Here is a 24,719-nt window from a genome sequence, read left to right on the forward strand (position 1 = left end):
TACCTGACAAAACAAAGGGCCAGCAAGAGTAAGGCACAACTGGATAACAGTCTTAATCCAATGAGTCTTCAAACAGATGACTCGACGTCGTTAGCTTTTATGGTGCATTCTTATGAATTTCCCAAGGACCCTTCTCTACCAAGTAGACAGCAAGAGGCATACTCAGTAACACTCGCTCAGATCTTATTTATACTGTTCAAAGTATGCTTCCCCTAACGACTTTATACCAGCATCGTCTCAATCAAGGAGAAAACGGTACTTTCATTACCCGTGAAGGAACGAGCTGCTTCTTCCTATGATACAGGACAACTTTTTGCTTCATTCAGTAGAATGGTGCCTTGTGAGAGACTGTAGGAAGCGAGAGGGAAATGATTGCCCTGATTATTTCATGTAAAGACACAAGGAATCCTACGTGTATTCATGAGGAATGCATTCTTCAGCTCAGGGGCCCCCAAACTAGTTGAATAAAATAGATCAAGTCTTTTTTTAAGTTTGAACTATATAATGGGGCTCTATCTCGGTTCCTTGTAGGAGATTGGACTCCGTTAAATGTTTATAAAAGATAAATATCTGGGGGCCAGGGCTGAGGGGAGGGGGGACGAGCTGCTTCTTCCTATGATACAGGACAACTTTTTGCTTCATTCAGTAGAATGGTGCCTTGTGAGAGACTGTAGGAAGCGAGAGGGAAATGATTGCCCTGATTATTTCATGTAAAGACACAAGGAATCCTACATGTATTCATGAGGAATGCATTCTTCAGCGGAGGGGCCCCCAAACTAGTTGAATAAAATAGATCAAATCTCTTTTTAAGTTTGAACTATATAATGGGGCTCTATCTCGGTTCCTTGTAGGAGATTGGACTCCATTAAATGTTTATAAAAGATAAATATTTGGGGGCCAGGGCTGAGGGGAGGGGGGTGGCCGGGAAAGAGGCCAAAAAGATGTGAACTATACATTGTGCTCTTGTATTTTCTTTGAGGACCATTCAGACAGCCCCCTTGGCGCGGCTGTGACCCTGGCCCATGAGCTGGGACACAATTTCGGGATGAACCATGACACCCTGGAGAGGGGCTGTAGCTGCAGAACGGCTGCTGACAAAGGAGGCTGCATCATGAACCCCTCAACCGGGCAAGTACTGATGCTTCCAGCTGCTCTGACAGTCGGGATGCAGCTTGACATATGTATTGGGAAACAGCTGGGCAAAGAGCTCCCTGGTTTTCTGGCCAGAGCGCCCATGGAAGCTTCCCGAAAGAAATTCCGTGGACCGTGCTTCCCTGAGAGAAGCACCCAGATTGCAGAGCACAGGGCGTGAGGCCTGAGCGCCTCCCTGAGAAGTGGTGGGCACGGATCCCGTCTTTGTTCAGAGATCGCGAATTACCCTACAATCCCAGCACCTGGTTTTGATTCGCACCTACAGCTCCGTCTGGGCGTGGTAAAGCCACGGGGCAAAGTGGGCGCGGTTAGATGGGTCCCGTGCGGGGACGTGCGTCTTCCCTCTGGGTTGGCCCTGGGGCGGAGCTGAAATGTGTCAGTAGCTTGGGGATTTGTAGGGTCCCCACCTCTAATACCACATCCCCTTCTCAGATCTTAAAGGTTTAAATGATGGGACTTTTCCTTTTCAGTAAATGATGTCATTCTTCCTCATTTCATGCCTTTCTGAAACGCTAGACTTGATTCACCCAGAAAAAAAGGAAGACAGTTTCATTACTGCAGCATTCAGAGGAGGTAGAAATAGATGCAACTTGGAGTGATTACAGATTACGATGTGTCCCTACACCTCTACGGGCCCCTCCCAAACTAGAATGGTGTGCTAACGTAGGAAGATTTTCACTAGTGAAGGAAAACACGCACTTGTGATGACGCCGGCTTCCTTTTTGTACCTTGAGACCTTCCCAGTGCTTTTATCTTTACGGCACTTCCTAGGCCAAGTCTGCTCTCTGAGTTTGCTGAAAGGTAGCACTGGGAACAAGAAGCAAGTGCGGACGGGCAGCCCGAAGGCTGGCCTCTGCGAGGTCGTGGTGTACGCGGGGGGCCGGGCACCTGCTTAAAAGTGCCGGAAGAGGGATGGATTGTTACAGAACGTGGTTATACTTTTACAACCAATAGCCTCGTGGGCCTCCTCTTGAATGGCCTGTAGGGCAGAACTTCATGGCTCACATCGTGTCGTTTCACGGGAGCTGGTCGATAAGGCATCTTTCCCCAGCAAGGCACTGCTTCTCCGGTCCATCACCACCGTCAGCACAAAGCCTTCAGGTGTGCATTGTTTTTGCTCGAGGTTCTGTCTTAAGCACAATTCCAGGGACTCACCAAGACCTAGTAGAGGAACTTGCTCTCTGAGTCTGTGATGACAGAAGCCTAGAACCTGAGCAGGAAGTGAAAGTATCTTAGGCCCAACACCAACAGGAAGTGAAATGTTGCAAAACTCAATGAGGGGAGCTTCCCCAAAGGGAGGCAGGTTGCTGCCAGAAGTAGTGTGCCCCTTGTCATTTAAACTCCCCGGGCAGGGGCAGAATAGCTGCTTGTTGGGTATTTGGGGCAAAGAATCCCTTCTTAGGGGGTGAGGTTGGGCCAGGGCTTGTGGGTGTCTTCTGTTTCCAACATTCCACCAGCCCAGATAGGGTCCAGAATCTCTGGGGAGGAGATTGGCAGGAAGGTGACGTGAAACTGAGTGGTCTTCATGCTTTCTCATTCCTGATGAGCTCCAAGTGGCCACGGAAAATTCAGCCTGTGCTTAATCTCCCTGATTATTAAGTAGGCACAAACACACCAGCCTATGTGCCTCCAAAAGTGGTTCTCAAAGACTAAGATTGGATTGTTAATATTGTTAATGTTCCAGAACTCGTGATAAAAGAGACGAATGGAAGAGAGGAAAATCTAGATTGGGGATATTACACTGGGATTGAAGAGGCCTGGTAGCCTCAATTCTGACACTAGTTGTTTTTGGTAAAAGAAGCAAATTAGTAGCCCCTCTGGCTCTTATGTTGTTATCAGTAAAATGAGTGATCAGTCTTTATTTTTCCTTCCTTCCATCCATCCATCCATCCACACATCCATCCATTTGTCCATCTTTTCATCATTCCATCCATCCATCCATTCATTCATCCACCTATTCTTTCACTTGTTTGTTCACACATTAAACAAATCCTTTGACTCCTGTGTTTTTTGTTGTGGAGAATGCACAGATGAGGAAGACCCTACAGCCCTAAGAGTCCTACAGCTCTGGAGGCACAATAGCAAGGCATTGCTTTCTGGTACTCTCTGTAATTCTGTGTAAATCCCTTCAAATTGGAAAGTCTTCATGGCAGCGTTTAAGGATTGCAAGCCAAATTACCCTGGAGATATTTGAAAATCATAGGTAGAAATGGTATTGTTAAGGGCTCAGCAAATCATTTAAAAAGCGTCTTTTTTCTGACCAGGGGTTTGCTAATAGCCTTTCCTTGATTTATACCTTATTAGCGATTTCTGAGTTTCCTCTTTTGCTGAGCTCGTGCTTTCGCGTAAATCTTTTCTATTTGGTTCTCATTTATGATCCCACATTCCTGTCCAGAGAGTGGTGTTTTTAATTTTCTCAGATGGAAAGAAACTTCCTAAGCAAGTGGGTGAATTAATCACAAAAGCCCACAGTAAGGAGGAGGTCAAGCTGTTCTGGCCATCTCAGTCATCCATCACCCATTTTAGAATTTCCAGGCTGCTTTTAATCTCCAGTATTATCTCGACGTGGTCATTCTCTTACCTCATAGAGTCCCCACGAGAGTGGGAGAGTGGATTAAATGAGATCATGTGTCTTTGTAAATTGTAAATCACTCCACAAATATATGGAGGTATTATTATTTAGCTTACAGGGACCTTGGAACCATTGAAGCGTTAAAGGCTTTTTTGTTTTCCCAGAATTCCTGCTTATAGTTGCTGGAAAGCGCTTCCAGTGCCATGTAAGTGCCCGTGGTGTCTGTGTGAGGGGCTCATTTTCAACTGGCCCACACCCTAACCTTCCTCCCAACTTCCTCCCCACTGCTGATTCAGACATGAGTGGCAAATGTTAAAATGTGATTTAAGTCTCAGCCCCAAAGGTGACTTGCAAAGAGATGAATCAAGGACTGCTTGCACGATACGAAAGTCTCCCAGAATCGAAAAGAACCATGTACTGCAGATGGTTTAAAGGAAAGAAATGCATCCCTTAATACCCCTTGTTTATTCTTTATCAAAACACTCCAGAATCCTAACCCTGACATTTCACCAACTGCTATCGTTGACGAATTGGACCCAAAGGCCTAAAAAGACGAGGATGGAGGAGAATTCTTTTAAACCTGGGTGTCATGACTTCAGTCGCATGTTACGGGAATAGCTGGCGGGGGTGTCCTTGCAGTTTGTGTCATTAATCACTGCGAGTCTGTGAGTGTGTGTGAGTGTGTGTGAGTGTGTGTGAAAGTGTTGTGTGTCTTTGGATTGTTAACATTAAGGCCTGTCTTGGAAATTACTCCTTGGCAAAAGCAATATCTGGGGATTCGTGTGGGAGATTGAACTCAGTTGAGTCCACCCATTGATGAGCATCTTGGAGCCTTTGGTCTTCAAGGGGTTGAGGACTAAGTATGCCACATTTATGGGAGTAAGAAAAACGTGAATAATTGGAGCACTTTGGGAAAAGAAAATTTACTATAATAGTAAATGTCACTTCCTAGAGTAGGAAAAAAAAGGCAGTATTGACATTCAAAAACTACTCTCAGAACTCTCTTTTATGTTTTTGCGGAAAATTTTCTGTTACTGTGAGAGTTGGAGTCAGAGAGCCATCTCTTGAGGGGATGCAGCTGGATCGGAAACCCACGGTAACTCAGCTCCTGCAGCGTGCCACCTGCTTTGATAGATGTTGGGGTTATTTCAGCCACAAACAGGACAGACCCTTTTCTTGCCCTCATGGAACTTGCGTTCTTGTGGGGAAGACAGTCTGGAAAAACAGTAAATCAAAAACTGCAGGTTGGAAGAAGTGCTATGAAGGAAGAAAAGGAAGAGGATAGAAAGGAGACACGTGGGCTGGGGGACCCGACATTAATTAGTGGTTTGGGGGAGACCTCTCCATGGAGATGACGTTTAAGCCAAGACCAACAGGAAGAGAGGGATGGAGAGCCTGCAGAGATGGGAGGACATGGGCTTGGGCAGGGGGGACACCATGAGGAGGGAAAGCATCGCTGACGGGAAGCCAGTGGCTGGTGGGGCTGGATCGGAATGGGGTGGGGCTGGAGGGAAGCGGTGCTGATGCCACTGGAGAGAAAGGAGGGGCCAGAGCACGCAAAGCCCACGCCGCGGTAGGAACATGGATTCATCTCTAGGGCAGGGAACCATCATTGGAGGGGTTTAGGCGGGACAGTAACATGATCTGAGTCTTCTTTTAAGAATTCTTCACTTTTAAGAAGATGGCGTAGCATCTGAGCTACTGTAGTTTGCCAAATTAAGGGGTTTACTGTCTGTAAAAACTAAGGGGGAGCTTCTTGTCAAAAAAGAAATGGTATATAAACTCTCGTTTTATTTCAGTGTAATTACTAGGCACTTGGAATCCCTTAAGCAGGAGCCTGCGCTAGCACACCGGGGGGCGGATCGCACCGCAGCTTCACCCACTCACCTCAGCGGTCTTGTAGACCTGACGTCAAAGGTTCTCTTCTGTTTAGGATTTCACTTTGCTTTTCCTCTAGTAAGATTCTTTAAGGGCTCTACTTCAACAGCCACAAAAGAGCACTTCCACACTCTATATATCTGAAGAGATATATACAGATCTAGATATCTGGTATATCTGAAGCCATAGTTTTCATGCTGATACTAAGATGCAGAGCTTGGGGCTGTTTGGGTTTTGTTTAATCCAGACTGGCAGACGGCTCTCAAGCAAAGAATGTGCTGCCTGGCTGCCAAGGGACAGTGGAGGGCAGTGCGTAGAGCGCCCTGGAGACTGCGGGCCGAGAAAATAAGCGAACGAGGGTTACCGCCTGCTCGCTCACCAGGGGTGTGGATAATTCACATTCAGCTGAGGTTGGGCATTCTACGTCTACAAGTAGATCAAATCACCACGTTCAAGGTGAAAGCATTGCCATTCCACTTCCTCAGAAGTGTGGATAATTGGCTCATTCGATTCCGTATAATTCAATTCAGGAAACATTCATCGCATACCTCCCCGCTGCACAGCTGTCTGGACGTGGATCACAGCTGGATGGCCTCCACCCAAGTTCAACCTTCTCTCAGGAAAGCTGAGAGGACACAGGCCCTGCCTCCAACTCAGGAAACAGGGCTGGGTGACCAATTATAGCAAAACCACTCATTTACTCAGCTTGTATTTTCTGGGTACCTGTGTGCCAGATTCCAAGGTGCAGAGCGGGGCCACAGACACAAAAGGCAGGAACCTCGATTTCTAGGCCCTTATATTGTGCTAGGGATCCCAGGCAAGTAAACTGGTGATTACAGACTGGAAGCTCAGGGCTGATAGGGGACATTTTGGGGTGCCATGGGGCTCACCACAGGGGCACCTAATCTCATCTATTTACACAATCCTGGGTATCATAACATCATCTATAAGTACTTCAGTTGTGCCTCTAAAAGATAAGGAGAAAATTTTAAACATCACCATAATAGCATCTCACATCTTTAAAAAAATGACCAATAATTCATTGTGAACAAGGAGCAAAGGTTGGAAGGGGTGGTGGGCAGGGAACATTCTGGAGTAAAGTCCAGTCTGAACCCATCCCGGAAGAATTGCATAGGGTTAGGCAGACCCTCCTCGAGAATTCCTAGCTCATGTTACAGGAAATTTGGATTTATTTTTGAGGAGGCCTCTATCTGAAAATGTGATTCGGGAAACTAAAATCAACTGCACTTTTCAGTGAAAAGTTCCCAAGTTTCAGATGTGGTAGGAATTGACAGAAATTCGATGTATCTGGAAAGGCTATCCCCTCTCAAGAAACACTTGCTTTCTTGAAAATCAGTGCAGAATACACATAATTAAAACTCACCCCCATTTGAAGTTTGAGGATCTATCTGAGGTCATGAAATACACTTACTATAAAGGGATTTTACGAGCATGGGATTGGAGAAAATTGTTTCCCCATATCAGTTCTTCATTTGAAGGTGATTATTTTTTTTTCTCAAAGAAAAGTTTAAGAAAGTCTTCACTTCCTTCTTCAAGGTGCAGTAGGGAAAACAATGGAAATCTTTATCCAAGGAGTAAAAAATAAATAAATAAATAAACAACAAAATGAGGCACTCTAGTAACATTAAAACGCTACAGGGCAGAATCAATGTAACTATCCAGCTAGAGTAGCCGAGTTGACCACTTACCGACATGACGCTGAGGGGGAAATGAACTGGCAGGAGATATTCCTGACAGCAGTTCAAGAGGACCCCTCGATACAGACCATGTTCTTATTTCCTCTCTGTAGGATTAGATATTGCTCACTGGAAAATGAAGGAGTTTGTCTGCAATTAATGCAGAGTCTGGATAGTAAAAGCCACTGCCCAAGGGCATGGTAGAATGTCCTCTCCTCTTAAGCTGGATGCAAAACAGAGGTCAAGCTACAGAGACTGGTCCGCATAGCACTGCTCCCTGAATATCCAGTTTGGGGGAAGTGAACGGAGGCAGACTTGACTTTGACCGTAGAGATTACTGGGGATGTACCTTTCACCAGTCAGCGGTGTGAGCTGGGTGCGGTTATACCCATTTTAAGGCTGAGGAGCAGAAAGTTAAATGAATTGCCTACGTTTTCAAAACTACCCAAGTTGGGCTTCCCTGGTGGTGCAGTGGTTGAGAGTCCGCCTGCTGATGCTGGGGACGCAGGTTCGTGCCCCGGTCCGGGAAGATCCGTATATGCCGCAGAGCGGCTGGGCCCGTGAGCCATGGCCGCTGAGCCTGTGCGTCCGGAGCCTGTGCTCCGCAACGGGAGAGGCCACGACAGTGAGAGGCCCGCGTACTGCAAAAAAAAAAAAACAAAAAAAAACTACCCAAGTGGAAGCCCCAAGACGTTAGGCTGAGTCACCAGGAGCCAAACCTCTGACTTTCCACCTTCCTATTACTTATCTCAAATAAAAATGTGCAGCAGCTGTAAACCTCAGGAAGAGGAGAAGGGCATCTATCCTGGGGTATTAGAGAAAGATGTGCTGGCTTCCCACCGCAGGCTTCGAGGGGGCTCCGTGGTCCAGACTGAGGCTGAGATTGGGGCAGCCGTGCCATGCTGCCTCCCGGGGGTCCTCACCATGTGGAGGTCACCTCGGCTGTATGTGCCGTGTTCAGGCTCCAGGCGGGAACTGAAGCCTTCTCAGTACAGAGCTTTGTCCCTGTGTGACTTCTGGGAAGCAGGAAGGCTGGCCCATTTTTAAGCCATTTAGTTCTGCAAATCTCCTTCAACTTAGGTTACAACAGCAGAGAATTATTTCCTGTCATTGCTCGTTAATCCAGCATTTTATTTGTGGTAGAACATGTGTGAAAACATTGCCGCTGAAATTCTGCCAATCCCTCCCCACTTACACACACACACACACACACACACACACACACACTCACACACGGCTTCCTCCTTTCCCCAGGACTTTTGGCACAGAGGCCACAGAGTGAGGTCAAGGGTAAATTCTGGGCCTGTCTGTGACCAACAGTATTCAGAAGGACCCGCTTTAAGCTCTACTAGGTCAGGAATTTTGTCTGTTTTGTTCATTGCTGAAGCCCCAGCACCTGGAACATATAGTAGATTTCAGTAAATTCTTCTTGACTGAAAGGATGAGTGGATGGATAGATGGATGGATGGGTGGATGGATGGATGGGAGGGTGAGTGGGTGGATGGATGGATGAGTGGATGGGTGGACGATTGAGTGAGCTGATAGCAGATGGATAAATGGTCGTTGGTGGCTGGGTGGATGGACAGATGGATGGTGATTCCAGCACAATCAGATGTGTGCAGAGTGAGGCCACATTTCACCTTTCGTGTAATGGCTACACTTCTAAGGAGAAGATTCTGAGACCGTTGTCTTTTATACTATAGCGTTTGCTGTAGCATGGCCATTTTCATTTATTTTATATTCCACATCATCTACAATGGAGTTACGGTAACTCACAAGAACAGAAACAATACAATAAAGAGAAAAACAAAAGCAAAATAAAAAAGAATAAGGACTGAGAAACCCCAGGTAAATAGGAGGCTGAGTCCATTGTTTTTTGTTTTTTTTTTAAACTCCATGGAGACCAAGGAGCAATTTACTTTCAAAAGGTGGACTTCTTCTATAAGTGACTTCTCCTGCAAGCCTGGGCTTAATTTAGCTAAAGTAGGAGGTGGGAAGTTAAAAATATAAAAACTAAAAGTAGTTGTAAGAATAAGACCCTGTAGACCTCACAGATTACTCTCCAGTTTACAAAGAACTTTCACATCTCCTTTCTCATTTAACTGTCACAGTTCTAAGAGGAAAGGGCAGATACAATCACCTCCATCATACAGATGAGAAAACTGAGGTTCAGAAAGGCCAGAGGCCCCACAGTTGGTCAGGGCCAGACTCAAGATGATCAGCCCACAGCCTCTGGCTCCTGCCTCTGGCCTATCCCCTGGCCCCTGTGAGGAAAGGAACCTTTGGTTCCCAATCCCCCGGGGCAGCGGGAGGGGACCGGGGACATGGGTGCCAGTCTTCACGGCTCTTGAGTTTCAGGCTGACCTGATGGCCAGCCCAGCATCAGGAGCTCAGTGAGGTAAGAACAGGGCCAAAAAGACTTCAGCCCTCGTTGGGTGGCTCGGAAGTATCTACCATGACCACTTTTCCTATCATGTTTGATTAAAAGTGTTGCAGACTTGCAGAGTCAGCAGATGCAACGGGCATGACCTACACGGGTCTGTCTCCTGGGGCAGGAGGAGAGGGCGGAGCTATCTTGCTGTGTAAACTGCCCTCTGTTAACCCCTGAATCTGTTTATGTCTGCCAGAACCTCATCCCCGACTAGCCCCACGCAGAGACAGAGGCCTCTTCCTGTGATGAAGCTGAGAAGCCAGTCTGAGACACTGCCTCTGATGGGCTGGGCTCCTTTAGTGGGGTGCTGGTGCCGTGCCCTGCCCTGAGTCCCCTGCCTTTAGGGACTGGGCTCGGGAGGAAACCGCCGTCAGAGCACAGAAGCGAAAGATCTTTCTTTTTTTTTCTTTTTTGTTTTTTTGCTGTACGCGGGCCTCTCACTGTTGCGGCCCCTCCCGCCGCGGAGCACAGGCTCCGGACGCGCAGGCCCAGCGGCCATGGCTCACGGGCCCTGCCGCTCCGCGGCATGTGGGATCTTCCCGGACCGGGGCACGAACCCGCGTCCCCTGCTTCGTCAGGCATACTCCCAACCACTGCGCCACCAGGGAAGCCCCGAAAGGTCTTTCTGATAACGCCTAGAGGCCGCCTGTGCACCTCTCAACCGATCAGGGCCTCGTTCGTCTCCTTCTTTATTAAAAATTCTGAGAAATTACATTTACACTTTAATTGGTTTCCGGGGAGGAGGAGCTGAGGTCAAAGTTCACGTGTTAAAGACATGAATTATAACGTGCCACAGATGGCTCCATTCTGGGCCCCAGGTGTTTGCTATTAACAATGGAAATGTCCTCTAAGGACGTTTTTGATCGTTCGCTCCTGGCCCGGTGGTTTGCCTCGCCGTCTGCGGCCCATCTGGCAGCCCACGGGGTCAAGCGTTTGGTCCTAATGCAGTCACTTTCCATTCCTGTGGGCTCCGCCGGGGTTCCGTTCTGTCGAGTGAACCCGCGTGTTCAGGGTCACGCCGGGCACCCTTGGCCGGGCGGAGTGGGACTCGGTCCACATCCACCTCCCAGCATGACCGGGAAAGTCCTCCGGCAGAGTCCCGTGCTGTCCCGGTGGGCGACGTTTCCCTCTGCCCGCAGCTTGTTGAGATCCGCGTGAGCTCACAACCTCCCCCAGGTGTGTGCGTGGCCGCAGGTGTGCTCCATAAATCCCGGTTTCCGGCCGCCATTTCTCCTGGCCTCAAAGCCGTTCAGGGAGGTGCTCGACGGTGCTCTCCGAGTAGCCGGCAGGACCGTGGGCTCCCCTGTTACCTGCACCCGACTCCAGGGAGCCAGAGATTCCTGGGCCACTGCCCTCTTCCTGAATACTGATGCTGGCTCCGGGCCATTTGTGCCCTGTCACACTTGAGGCTGCCGGAGGCCTCCTGACTGCCCTTGACGCAGTGTGGCTGCAGAGGGAAAACAGGCCTTCAGGTCGGGAGGCTGGGTCTTCAGTCCTGACCCTGGAACCAGAGGACTGTGGCAAGGTGTCTGACTGCTCTGTGCCTCAGTCTCCTCATCTGTAAAATAGGAATGATATAATCTGACTCACCGGGCAGTCGGTGAGCAAGGATGCCCAGCAGGCTTCTGGTCCACAGCAGGCCCTTGCTCGAGAATGGTAAGTGCTGTTAATATTTTTACTCATTATCCTGGATGTGCAGGACGAGATGAAGTCAAAATCCCCTGAAACGGGGTGACCTTGGGCTGCGCCTCAGTCCTGCCAGGCTGCTGACCACCAGGCCAGTTGCCACGGGTGCAGACACCACTGCCTGCCCCAACAGGACGTGCCTCTGGGTCACTCCTAAATTCTGTGCGTGGTGACTGCAAGCTTTTATTCCAGGGCGTAATTGTGAAAAACCTAACGGTTTTTCTCAAGATGGCCCGAGAACTTTGGGGTTAACCCTTGGCTGAGCAAATCCATCCCAACCAAGACTTCTTGCACCCGTTGGTGTCCGTGGGCCCTGCGTTCCCCTAGGAAGAGAAGGCGGTGACAGTGTGAGTCTTGTGCTCCTGGAGGATCTAGGAATGCATAGAACTTGGCCCTGAACTGTGTGTTATTGTTTGCTTTTGGAAAAGCTCTTCAGGCTGATTGCAGATTTAGCGAGGAAGGGTCAGTAGGTCGCGCTGTCAGAGAACGGAGGGCGGGTCTGGTCTGTCTGTGGCCACATTGCCCTCCGAGCCCCCGCCTAGCAGCTTGGCTGTGGAGGAAGGGTTCAGAAGAATACGTGCAGGGTGCTCATGTCACCAGAGCTTTGGGAAAGTCCTTTGGAAAAAGTTCCAACAACTCAGAGCCACCACAGCCAGCGGCGTGGCGGGTAACAGTCATGTAAACAGCGTCTTTGTTAGTTTGTGTTGGTTGGTGGTTTATGCTTCCTAAGCCCATGTTCTGGCTGAGCTAGAGATGGCTCGGCCCTTCCAGGATGAGCAGAGTCTTCAACACCACGTATGTATTAGATGGAGGGATCCTATTAACTGCTTGATCATTCCTTTGCCTCCTGAATCACCCTTCTCTCTAGTTGACTTGTACTTGTGGTCTTGCAGTTTAAAGATTGCTACATTTTGGCTACAATTGTAATAAATTCTGCACCGTATTGGAAAATGTTTCTAAGCCCTAGAACGTGCAAGGCCCTGGCAAACTGTAATTTGAAATAGCCAAAACGGCGCCTCTAAGTAAGGAAGAGACACACATCTTTTTCAGGCAAGTATTGGCAGCTGGCATCTTTGAAGTTAACCAGAGACTTTCCCATTTGTGTTTGAAGCTCATTTGTTCTCTCCCTCAGCGGGCAAGGTAGTTATTATTCCCGGCCTGCAGGTGTGAAAACTGAGGCTTGGTCTTAAAACTGAGCTTTAGTTTTAATAGATGGGGTGCTCATACTTAGTCTTCCAGTTTCGATTCTTCTCCAGCTGCTCTGTGCCATGCGCCCCGATCGACAGTAGCCTCCCAGGCCTGCTGCCTCTGTCACTTCCACTGTCAGGAGAAAATAAAACTCCATCTCAGTCTGCAAGAAGAAATCAGTGGGAGGCGGAATGTCAGCAACATATTTCCCCAAACCAGTTATCCCTTTACCATCTAATCATTTACCAGCTGTAGAAGATGTGAGGTGTTTTTTTGTTTTTTTCAATCGATTTAAGCAGAGAAATCTGGATGGCTTCCCATCCCTGGTTTTCTGCAACGTTGGCTTTTCCTGTCACACGGTTATGTCAGCTCCAAGCTGTTCTCAGCCGCTGCCCAGACTGCTCCATCCTTCTTCCTCCAGTCACTTGCCTTTCTTTGCTGCAATCTGCGTGCGGACTGTGGTCCCCCGACCCCCGCCCACCAGAGCTTGGAGCTGAGGAACCTGGATTCTTTGGGACCCAGCACTCAGTTCTTAATGAGGCAGGGCGGTCAAAGGAAACATCAAGAACAGTGTGACCTGCAGCCCCGGTGAATCCAGCCTGCTTGCAGCTGCTTCCCCTAGCTGCCTAATTGCCAACAAGAAAAGATAATTCCCGGAGAGCTTTTGCAAGGCAGATGACTCCCGACTTCCACTGTCAAGGTTGATAAATGGGCTTAGTATGATTCACCCCCAAGAATACAGCCGTGAGATGCACAATAGGCTCCTACAAGAAAAGAATTTTCTGACTGCAGATTTGTCAAAGTAAAAGTAACGCCTAATAATGTTTTACTTGGCAACTTGGTGACGGGCTGAAATATTAAGCTGTGACTGCGTTTGCGGTGGGAAGCCATAAGTGGCATTCCTCTTTTGAAAAGTGGGTTGTGTGTGTGTGTGTGTGTGTGTGTGTGTTTTCCAAAATCACCTGGTGGTTTATTTCATTGGCTTTTTATTTCTAACCTTGCACTCAGCATGGTAAACTTGCCCGCAAGTGTCCTTGGTTGGTAAATATTGGGAAAAAAGGCAGATGTGTCTAACGAAAGAGGTCACATCTGAACAGGAGCCAGGCACTCCGGCGAGGTGTCTGCAAGCAATTCTCTGCCCGTGAGCTGAAAGCAGCACTTTTTTCTGGGTCCTAGGTATAATCATTTTAAAGCATCCTTGTTGCCAAGGGAAAGTGTCATGCAAAGGGGGTTCTCTTCTGAATAATTCTCGAATTTTATTGCTTTGCACCAGCCTGTCGCTGCTGTATGTCAATTCACTTAGCTGCTGTCCTGGCATATTTGGGATAATTTATGAAAAGTTAAAAAGCACGTTGTGATGAGTTTGCCGAAAACTGTAGAAGAAACTGAGGCTTTTCTTTTTAAACTACCGACCGTGGGCTACACGGGATCTGCAATGCCATGAGCAACTATATGGCCCAATTCAATGTTCTTTTCGTTAACAGTCCAGGGAATAAAGCTGTGAAATAAGAAAGGAACAAAATGAGCCAAAGGCAGGAAGAGGTATCGCGCTTTGGAGTTTGAAACAAGTGGAAGGAACTTCAGAACAGAAACGCCTTGCTGTTCACAGTCAGAACCTTTGCTGTACCTTAATTAATACAGAGTGTGATGATTAATCAGTTAACCTACTCTAACACTTACAGATATTTGAAAAATTCATTTGTGATTTGAATTTGGCTTTGTGAGACAGATTCTCTTGGAATTTCTAGCACATGCCTACAATCAGATGAGGTTTCAAAACGCTGTACCTCGAGCTTTTCTTAGAAAATGGAACCGCAGGGGAAAAGAGAACTATTTCTAGTTTAAGTGCAAGAAAGCTGACCTGTAATGCACCTAGTTTGCATTTCTTATTGTTCACACAAATAGGTGTGGATTTGTCCATATATGATCTTCACAACATTTGAATTTTAAACTGAGGTCAGTTGTTCCCAGGCGTTAATTTTGATAATTTGATAAATCACCTGGACCATCAACTAATGAATAGATAAACAAATTGTGGTGTAGTCTTACTTACAAGGGAATATTAGTCATTGAAATAAATGAGGTACTGATAGTGCCACAACGTGGATGAACCTTCATGCTGAGTGACAGAAGCCAGACATAAAAGGTCACATATTGGATGATTCCATTTATATGAAATGTCTGGACTCGGCAGATCCAGAGAGACAGAAAACAGATTAGTGGTTGACAGGGACTCTGGGGGAGAGGGGATGAGGAGTGACTGCTTCACGGGGTGAGGTTTGTTTCGGGGGCTCAGGAAAAGGTTCTGGAATTAGTGGTGATGGTTGCATAACACTGTGAATGTACTAAAAGCCGAGGGATTATATATTTTTCAGTGGTGAATTTATGTTATGTGAATTTTACCTCAATTTAAAATGAAATCACCTGGAGAGCTTGTTAAAGCAGTTGCTGGACCCCACCCCCGATTTCTTCTCAGGCGGCAGGTCCTTTGCATTTCTGGTAGGTTGCCAGGTGAAGCTGGGACCACACTTTGAGGGGCCCTGATCCAGGCAGGTGGTTTGAGTGATGGAAGGATGCCTCCTTCATATGTAAATAAGCACATCAAGGCTGTATTGATCCCTGTCAATGTTTCAAGAGTTTTACTGCAGGTGATCCAGGGCTGAAATGATATCTGTAGTGAAGAAGGTAAGTTTTGTAAATAACTGAACTTGGGATCAGATCTAGTCTCTGCCATCCCCTGAGAACTCTTAAACAAGTGCCTTCACCTCATTTGCAAAATGGGAATAACAATACCTATCTCACTGTGTTGTTTGAAAATGTAAATTTAAAGAAGAAAGTATAAAGAAGAAAATATTACTATGAAAAAGTACCCATCATATCTAGCTTAAAGCAGGCTCTCAAATAGTTATTCCAAAAAAGTATGTATAGTGTATATCATCAGTTCAGTATAATTATATATGTTTATATATTTTATATAATTTCTGTATGTGAATAAATATGCATGATGCATTTATGTATGTGAATGTATTGTATTTCTAATATTTTATTTATAGGGTTGGAGAGGCAGTGTGGGGAGTAGGTGTGTCCAATAGTTCCCTTGGCAAAGGTCAAGCAAGGGGAGAGTGGGAAGGGTTGGGGCCATATTTTAATCATCATAGGATCCTCCTCAGAGCTTTAAATATAATAATTGCTTCTCCAGTGAGTGAGTAGATGAATGAAGGAGGAGTGAACATACTATCCCAAAAGTTTCATTCTGCTATCATCAAAAGTTCAGAAGCGGGCTTCCCTGGTGGCACAGTGGTTGGGAGTCCGCCTGCCGATGCAGGGGACGCGGGTTCGTGCCCCGGTCCGGGAAGATCCCCCATGCCGCAGAGCGGCTGGGCCCGTGAGCCATGGCCGCTGAGCCTGCGCGTCTGGAGCCTGTGCTCCGCAACGGGAGAGGCCAAAACAGTGAGAGGCCCGCGTACCGCAAAAAAAAAAAACAAAAAAAAAAGTTCAGAAGCAGAGTTGGTATCCGGGAAGCAGGGTGATGAGCAAGCATGTCCCTGGAGGCGTTCTCCTGTGTGGGCAAATTGGAGAAATAGTCTGAATAAGCGTTGTGCTGATAGATCCTGTCTGTGGATCCTGACACCGTGCTGGGGAGTGGATTCCATGTCTTGTTCAAGGTCCACTGGCCCATTTTTCATGCAAACCAATGAACTGCTCATTGAGTCCTTAAGCCAACAATTAGTGACATCTCTTGTGCACTAGGCACTGTGCAACCAGTGACCACTTAGACGTACTGTAAAAGGTGTTTAAATATGTGTAAATTAGGATTCTATTGTAATTACAGGACTGATATTTGGTATCGTAAAATTCCCTTATCTCTTGAGATTTGAAATCATTTTATTTATTTTTCATTGAAACATAGTTGATTTACAATGATAATTTCTGCTGTACAGCAAAGTGATTCAGTTAAACATATTCATACATTCTTTTTTATATTCTTTCCCATTCTGGTTTATCTCAGGATATTGAATATAGTTCCCTGTGCTAATACAGAAGGACCTTGTTGTTTGTCCATTCTCTATATAATAGTTTGCATCTGCTAACCCCGAACTCCCACTCCATCCCTCCCCCACCCCCCTTCCCCTTGGCAACTACAAGTCTGTTCTCTGTGAGTCTTTCTGTTTCATAGATCAGTTCATTTGTGTCATATTTTAGACTACACGTATAAGTGATATCATATGGTATTTGTCTTTCTGACTTACTTCACTTAGTATGGTAATCTCTAGGTCCATTCATGTTCCTGCAAATGGCAACATTTCATTCTTTATTATGGCTGAGTAATATTCCATTGTGTATACGTACCACATCTTTATCCATTCATCTGTGGATGGACATTTAGGTTGTTTCCAGGTCCTGGCTGTTGTGAATAGTGCTGCTGTGAACATAGGGCTGCATATTATCTTTTTGAATTACAGTTTTGTCTGGATATATGCCCAGGGGTGGGATTGTTTGAGCCTATGGCAACTCTGTTTTTAGTTTTCTGAGAAGCCTCCATACTGTTCTCCATAGTGACTACACCAGCTTACATTCCCACCAACAGTGTAGGAGGACTTCCTTTTCTCCACACCCTCTCCAGTATTTGTTATCTGTAGACTTTTTAATGATGGCCATTCTGACCAGCATGAGGTGGCATCTCAGTGTAGTTTTGATTTGCATGAAATCATTTTAGATCACTGAATTCTGCTTACTGAGGGAGGGCCATCGGTTTAGATATAGATTTTAGTTACTCTCTCCTTCCTTCCTTCCTACACACCGATCAACCAAGATGATCCCGGCAGAAGGGAGATGATGGGCAGACCCTTGCTTGTCCATCAAAATTAGTTTGCTTGGGCTTCCCTGGTGGCGCAGTGGTTGAGAGTCCGCCTGCCAATGCAGGGGACGCGGGTTCGTGCACCGGTCCAGGAAGATCCCACATGCCGCGGAGCGGCTGGGCCCGTGAGCCATGGCCGCTGAGGCTGCGCGTCCGGAGCCTGTTGCTCCGCAACGGGAGAGGCCACAGCAGTGAGAGGCCCGCATACCGCAAAAAAAAAAAAAAAAAAAAAGTGTGGGGGAATAAGAATTTGAAATTCTTATGAAAAGTACCTTTAGCCATTATCAGTGCTTGGTCCATGCAGGGCAAAGCTCCCCTCCCCCATTTAATGATGCTCCATGGTGGTCTTTTGCCGTCAGCCTGACCTCCAAGGGCTTAGGGGTCTTCTCTGGGGAGGGGGTCGCCCCTCTGGGTGTGTGTTACTGACAGAAGAGCCTGCTGCTTTCTGCTGAACAAAGTCCTCGAGGCCAGTCACGCCTGCCCACGCGCCTTTGCACAGGCTCCTCCCTCTGCCTGGAACGTTCTTCCTCCGGATGTTCTTCCACCTCGTTCCCTCACATTCTTCTGGTGAGAGCCCCAGATGCCTTCCCCTCCGGGAAGTCTTCCCTGATCGCCCTCCCTAAAAGGTCAGCACCTTGCACATCCTCTCCCCCTGACCTGTCTTACTTTTCTCTTTAATGCCCATTCCTTGCTAATAGGTAACTGATTCCCTTATCTTCTGTATTATTCGTCTGCCCCACTAGATGGATTTGTGTATGTTTCATTCATTCCATCTCCCCAAAGCCCAGAACAATGCCTGGAACATAGTACGTATTGAATAAATATTTGCAGGATAATTGAATGATGAGTGACAGGTTACTCTGCTTTTCTTCCTCTAAAGCCTGACTTTCTCTAAATGCCCAAATAGGGCTCAGGAATATTCTCTCAGAGGGAAATAGTCACCTGTTCTCCATGATGAGAAATCATGAAAGGATGAATGCAGTAAAGAATCTCTGCAGGTACAAAATGCTCCTCGGACACATTGCCCTTTGTCATCAAGAGAGGTCGTGGAGGATGGCAGAGGTGTTTCTCCATCCTCACGTAGAGGTGGGAATGTTGACCGGTCCAGCCCACAGAGAGGGCAGGAAGGTGTGAGGAAGGGTCTCCGGCCTTCCCAAGGGGCCTCCCTGGGGTCCCTTTGAGCGAGTCAGAAAGGCCCAGATTGCAGGGAAAGAGGACCTATTCACATGTGCTCTGGGCACAGGAGCTGTGAGCCATGGCCGGCAGCTGCTGGAGGTTTTAATTATACTGACTTTGAAGGCAGGCGTCCTGCTGGTGAAATCGGGTTACACGTTGCGAGACCCGGCCCTGTGTTGTGAGTGACGGTGAGCGAGGATCAGTTTCAGTGTCGGTGAACTCATCCACACCTCGTTTGGCATCTGAGGAGAGCATTGCTGCTTTGTTGTTGCAGCAGAGGCACCTCGAGGAATTCGCGCCTGGACGCTGTTCCTCAGATCAAGGCTGGAAAGCTGTGAATTGGGTGGATGATTCTAAATGAGAGAGAACTTTAAAAGCACCTGGGGTTTGTCCTTCAACAGAATAGGAAAAAACTAAGAGAACTAGAAATGTATTATTACGCAGATAACTCGACTTCTGTCTGACCACATCCAGCACAGACACGAAAAGAGTCGGTTTTTTGCTAACAGTTGATCTGTTCTCCTCTTCCAAATAATCTGAATTTTAAATCCTGGACTTAAACTGATCTCATTCATCTTGTTTCTATCCTTTTTTTTTTTTTTTTTTTTTTGCGGTACACGGGCCTCTCACTGTTGTGGCCTCTCCCGTTGCGGAGCACAGGCTCCGGACGCGCAGGCTCAGCAGCCATGGCTCACGGGCCCAGCCGCTCCGCGGCATGTGGGATCTTCCCGGACCGGGGCACGAACCCATGTCCCCTGAATCGGCAGGCGGACTGTCAACCACTGCACCACCAGGGAAGCCCATCTATCCCTTTTTTTTTAAATGTCAATCCCCCCCAAAACCCAAAATGTATTTGTTGTTTTGAAAGACAGTGAGATGGGAGGGCTCGTCGGAGCTGTTCCTGGAGCTGGTTTCAGCCCTCTAATCCCCGGACGCTGGTGGGCATCTTCTCACTTGGGAAGCAGGGTGATTGATACCCCTCTTTCACCGAGCTTCTGTTAATCTTGCTATAAACTGCTGTTAGTCTTGCTTATAAACCATTCCCGAGGCTTACAATTTATCCTCGTGTCTTTCCTAATTTAACATTTTCTAGAAATCAGTGCGCTCCCAGAATGAGCTGGTCAGAGCTCATCACAGCACCTGGTTGGGTATCATTGAGTGAGAATGAGGTTTAGTCTCCTGGGTCAGGCCTTGAGATAGAGCCGTCCTGGGAAATGCTTACACTGGAGAAGATTCCATTTCTTCCACTGCAAAGAGAAGTACTGCTCTCAATTCCCTGTGTGATGTACTGTCATCTTTTCAACACAAAGCTCTTCAAATGGGCAAAATTACACTTTTTCCTGTGGCTCATCATCTGAAGCTATTCAGTATCGCTTTTGATATCAGGAACAATCCCTCTGTCTGCCCAGGAAAGTTACAGAGATTTCGAAAGGAACTTTGTTACAGTGCTACAGCTAAGTCCTGGTTTATTGTCTTTGTATCCAAGAGCAAGACTTGCATGTACTAATTTACTTGGAGATTAGCATTCTACTTCAGAGTTAATAACCTGAGATTGATAGAAAACACGTGGGGAGATAGCGGCAGCTTTACCAGTTTGGCCCTGGAACTCATCATGATCTTGAAGTATTGCCAGACTCCATCATTGAATGGTGGCTAGTCTGCGGTCTTCAGGGAAATCAAGCAGCACGTACTGGTTTGGCCAATTGATTGGGATCCAGTTATAATGTCATCCTGTCTTCATGGGAGAGGGTGCTTGGGCTTGCTGGTCACCAAGTCCTGCTTCCTCACCAAGGAATAAAACCTGGCTTTCTGGTGTGCTTAGCCCTTAAGGTAATCACTGCCTAAGACCTGGGAAAGCGCATTCGTAAAAGAGAGTCAGACGCTTTATATACGTTAGGGACCCCTAGCTGCCGTGGGAAACAAACCCCTAATTTCCAGGGGCTTTACCATCATAGAGACGTGTTTCCCTTGCATGTGACGCCATGGAGCTCTGTGCTGTCAGTGAGTCAGGACCAGGTGCTGTGTCTGGCTCGTCCCCCTCCTAGGACGTTGGACTGGTCTGAGCACAGCTGGCAGCAGGGGAAGGAAGGAACAGCTACTTAACTACCTTCAGCCAGAAGTGACGCATGTCATTTCCCCTCTGCTAATTCCATCACCACGAATTATCACACAGCCCACCCAGGAGCAAGGTGGGTGGTACAGCCCCTCTGGACCATGGAAGGGGGAGCACGAGCTCTGCGGGGAAGTTGGCCAACTTGGCCACATCCCTATGGAGCCCTGGTTTTTGAGGCAAGGGCAGGACCTGCACTTCTGACCACCTCCCTTCTCTTAGAGCTGTGCCTGGGGAGACAGTGGTTTGCCCTTTCTAGGCCCAAACCGGTATCAGCCGGCCCTGACCCACTATGGGGATTGTGTCTGTGAAGCCGTGGAGTTGATAAGCTCAGTCATTTGTACCTTCCCCCTCCCTTGGGATAATGATTGCCTTTACTATTTTCTTTTTAACTGAAGTATAGTTGATTTACAAAGTTATGTTAGTTTCTAGTGTACACCACAGTGATTCAGTTACATATACTTTTTCAGATTCTTTTCACTTACAGGTTATTACAAGATATCGAATATAGTTCCCTGTGCTCTACAGTAGGTCCTTGTTGTTTATCTATTTTATATATGGTAATTTGTATCTGCTAATCCCAAACTCCTACTTTATCTCCCCCTGCCTTTCCCCTTTGGTAACCATAAATTTGTTTTCTGTGTCTGAGTCTGTTTCTGTTTTGTAAATAAGTTCATTTGTATCATTTTTTAGATTCCAGGTATAAATGATATCAGATGATATTTGTCTTTCTGTCTGACTTATTAACTTAGTATGATAATCTCTAGGTCCATCCATGTTGCTGCAAATGGCATTATTCTTTTTATGGCCGAGTACTATTCCATTGTATATGTCAATATATATGTACCACATCTTCTTTATCCACTCATCTGTAGATGGACACTTAGGTTGCTTCCATGTCTTGGCTATTGTAAATAGTGCTACTATGAAAGTTGGGGTGCACGTATCTTTTTGAATTGGTTTTCATCTTTTCTGGATATATGCCCAGGAATGGGATTGCAGGATCATATGGGAGCTCTATTTTTAGTTTTTTGAGGAATCTCCATACTGTTTTCCATAGTGGCTGTACCAGCTTACATTCCCACCAACAGTGTGGGAGGCTTCCCTTTTCTCCACACCCTCTCCAGCATTTATTATTTGTAGACTTTTTGATGGTGGCCTTTCTGATCAATGAAGTTAGAGCACTCCCTCACACCATACACAAAAATAAACTCAAAATGGCTTAAAGACTTAAATGTACTTTTCTCATCTCTGTACTTTCCAATATGAACATAGTGTTCATATTACAAGCTACAGGTCCTGAGCATTCACTTTCCATTATATCATTTCACACAGAACTATCAATGATGTCTGTAACGAGACACAATCTAAAGTTGTTGATTTGAAAACCCTCCAAAGCTCATTTCTTTTTGGATAAAGCGCTTCCTCATCAGTGGTGTTGGAACTCTGCAGGATTGGACCTCAGGGCGTAGTCGAAGGTGCCTCATTTTACACCGCTCAAGCCTTTGTTCACTGAGACTAACAGCGGCCACCCAGGCAGATGGTGCCCGTGGGTACCACGCACAGCTGCACGAGAAGGATGCGTGAGGCCTTTCAGTGCCCTGACGACTGACGTCCTGGCTCTTCCCTGCAGGTACCCGTTCCCCATGGTATTCAGCAGCTGCAGCAGGAAGGACCTGGAGGCCAGCCTGGAGAAGGGCATGGGTATGTGCCTCTTTAACCTGCCGGAAGTGACGCAGTCCTTTGGGGGCCAGAAGTGCGGGAATGGATATGTCGAAGAAGGAGAGGAGTGTGACTGTGGCGAACCGGAGGTGAGACAGACGTTTCCAGAATGTTGGTCTCGCGTTCGCGGCTGGGCCAAGAAGCAAGAACTTGAGGGAATTGTGCGGTAGAATGAAAGTGCTAGAAATGCAGGATGGAAAACTCCTACATGACCACCTTGAACAAACTTCATAAGCCAGGGTGGCCTTCTTGAATTTTAAGTATTGCATAGAATAAGTTGTATCACTGGTTTAAAAAGATAAAGAATCTTCTCTGTTGAAGGACGCGGTAGCGTAGGCAGGATGAGGACAGCAACGAAAAAGCGTTTAGCTTTGACAGAGAAGAAAGCCTTGGAACGCTGGCTTCAAATGGCTAATAAGTACCACGTCTGGGGGCTTCCCCGGTGGCGCAGCGGTTGGGAGTCCGCCTGCCGAGGCAGGGGACGCGGGTTCGTGCCCCGGTCCGGGAAGATCCCTACATGCCGCGGAGCGGCTGGGCCCGTGAGCCGTGGCCGCTGAGCCTGCGCGTCCGGAGCCTGTGCTCCGCAGCGGGAGGGGCCCCAACAGTGAGAGGCCCGCGTACCGCAAAAAAATAAAAAAAAAAATAAGTACCAAGTCTTTCTCTCTGTAAGGTGTGCACCCGAGGGGAATTTGAATAAGCAGCGTTCATTTTTAACCAAGAGCTTCTTCCCAAGTTGAAATTCTGCTCCTGCTGCCGCAGCTTCCTCTGTATGGACGACCTGAGGCGCCCAGGCTCCGGCCTGTCTGCTTCTTAGCTTTCAGAAGAAATAAGTGAAAGCGGGGAACATTTTTATCCAGCAAAAGGCGTATTTAACCCTGTTTTCCAGCCAGTGTCAGGACATTTTCTCATTTCTGTAGGGCCCAAGATAAAGTTAATCAACATCAAAATTCTAACAGCCATTTTTAAATCTCTGAATAATCTTGGGAAGGAACGAGAAAGACAGGACGCAGTGAGACCACCTGGTGAAAGAAGTACCCCCTCAAAACTTGAAGGAGGTTGATTTAGAATAAGCCAAAGCCAGTCATTTGTATAGCAGGCTGTCTCCATGTGGGAGTCCCTCCCTGAGAGCTTGTGCAAGCTGCAGCGGTAGTCAAGTCAAGGTGGGCTTAGCTAAATTCACAAACCGGCTTGATGAGGCCTTAGGAAGAGCATGCCTTGGAGGGGTGCTCTGAAAGGGGGATTCGGGGATGGAAGGGAACTTGTGCCGAGACTCTGGGACATCCCTCAAATTCCTGTGCTCATCAAACAAACAACTGGTTATAGAACCGTCATCATGTCCAAGTCTCTGAGCTTTCCCACATCAGCAGGAATGATCCTGGTCTCCATCTGACCATTTCTGTAAGAATATTGGGAGTGAACATAAGTCCTAGGGGATGGGGGTTGCAAAGGTGGTTTGATCAAATGTTTTTGTGCCATTGCCAAAATCAGGATTCATCCAAGGTCACAGCGCTGTCCACAGCGGCGTTCAGTTTTGCTCACAGTGAGTAGAGAATGGTTACTGTGCAGGAACAAAGTCCTAAGTCCTAACAGAAACTCTTTTTCAGATTAGCAGAGGAAAACTTAAAACCGTCATGGGATGGGTTATGCAAAGCGGAAATTGCTTGGAGACTTTTTCTAATTGCTTAAAGAAAAAAACAATTAGTTTAAATTACTCCTGTTTCTCAGGAGAGGTCATGTTGACTTTGAAATGGTTATCTTTTATCTGAACTCCTTGTAATTGTTTGTTAATCTAAATAAATTTGACAGCTCTTCCTGGAGCCATGAACTCTCAGGTTTGGAATGACTCTATTAGCAATCATTTATCCCATATGCCAGCACTGCCACCAGCATCCCTGCCACCCTCCCCGTCACTACTGTTAACATGTCCACCACCACCCCACCATCACCACTGCTGTCACCGCCATCACCACCAACCCCACCACTAGCATCACCACCGCCACCATCATGTCAGCAAACGCTCGAGTGCCTGAAATTCTCCAGCCTGATGTCGTGGTCTTCTCTCTTTTACCTCCATCAGGAAGTCACTCAGCTGTCCCAGGGTGTTTACTGTCTCTCCAGGCAGCTCATTGCAGGACAGCTTTGAAGAACTCAAACTCTTTGCTTACGTAAGAGCCGTGTTCTCCCTGCATGTAATTCCCAACTGTATATTTCTGTGCTTAGGGTCCTTATTTAATAGAAGTTCTTGCTCT

General features: G+C 47.1%; 1 protein-coding gene across 1 annotated transcript in view; it reads left to right on the forward strand.

Annotated features, from left to right (window-relative positions):
- ADAM12 (ADAM metallopeptidase domain 12) overlaps positions 1-24,719 on the forward strand; it is a gene marked incomplete at its 3' end in the record, with an annotated part of 388,619 nt that overhangs the window by 301,848 nt on the left and 62,052 nt on the right. Inside the window, exons 11-12 of the mRNA XM_082855064.1 lie at positions 980-1,128; positions 22,382-22,559. Coding sequence (XP_082711190.1) covers positions 980-1,128; positions 22,382-22,559 — 327 coding nt within the window. The remainder of the gene's footprint in view (positions 1-979; positions 1,129-22,381; positions 22,560-24,719) is intronic.

Source organism: Leucopleurus acutus (assembly GCF_964270905.1).
Source record: "Leucopleurus acutus genome assembly, chromosome: 14".
NCBI classification, from domain to species: Eukaryota; Metazoa; Chordata; class Mammalia; order Artiodactyla; family Delphinidae; genus Leucopleurus; species Leucopleurus acutus.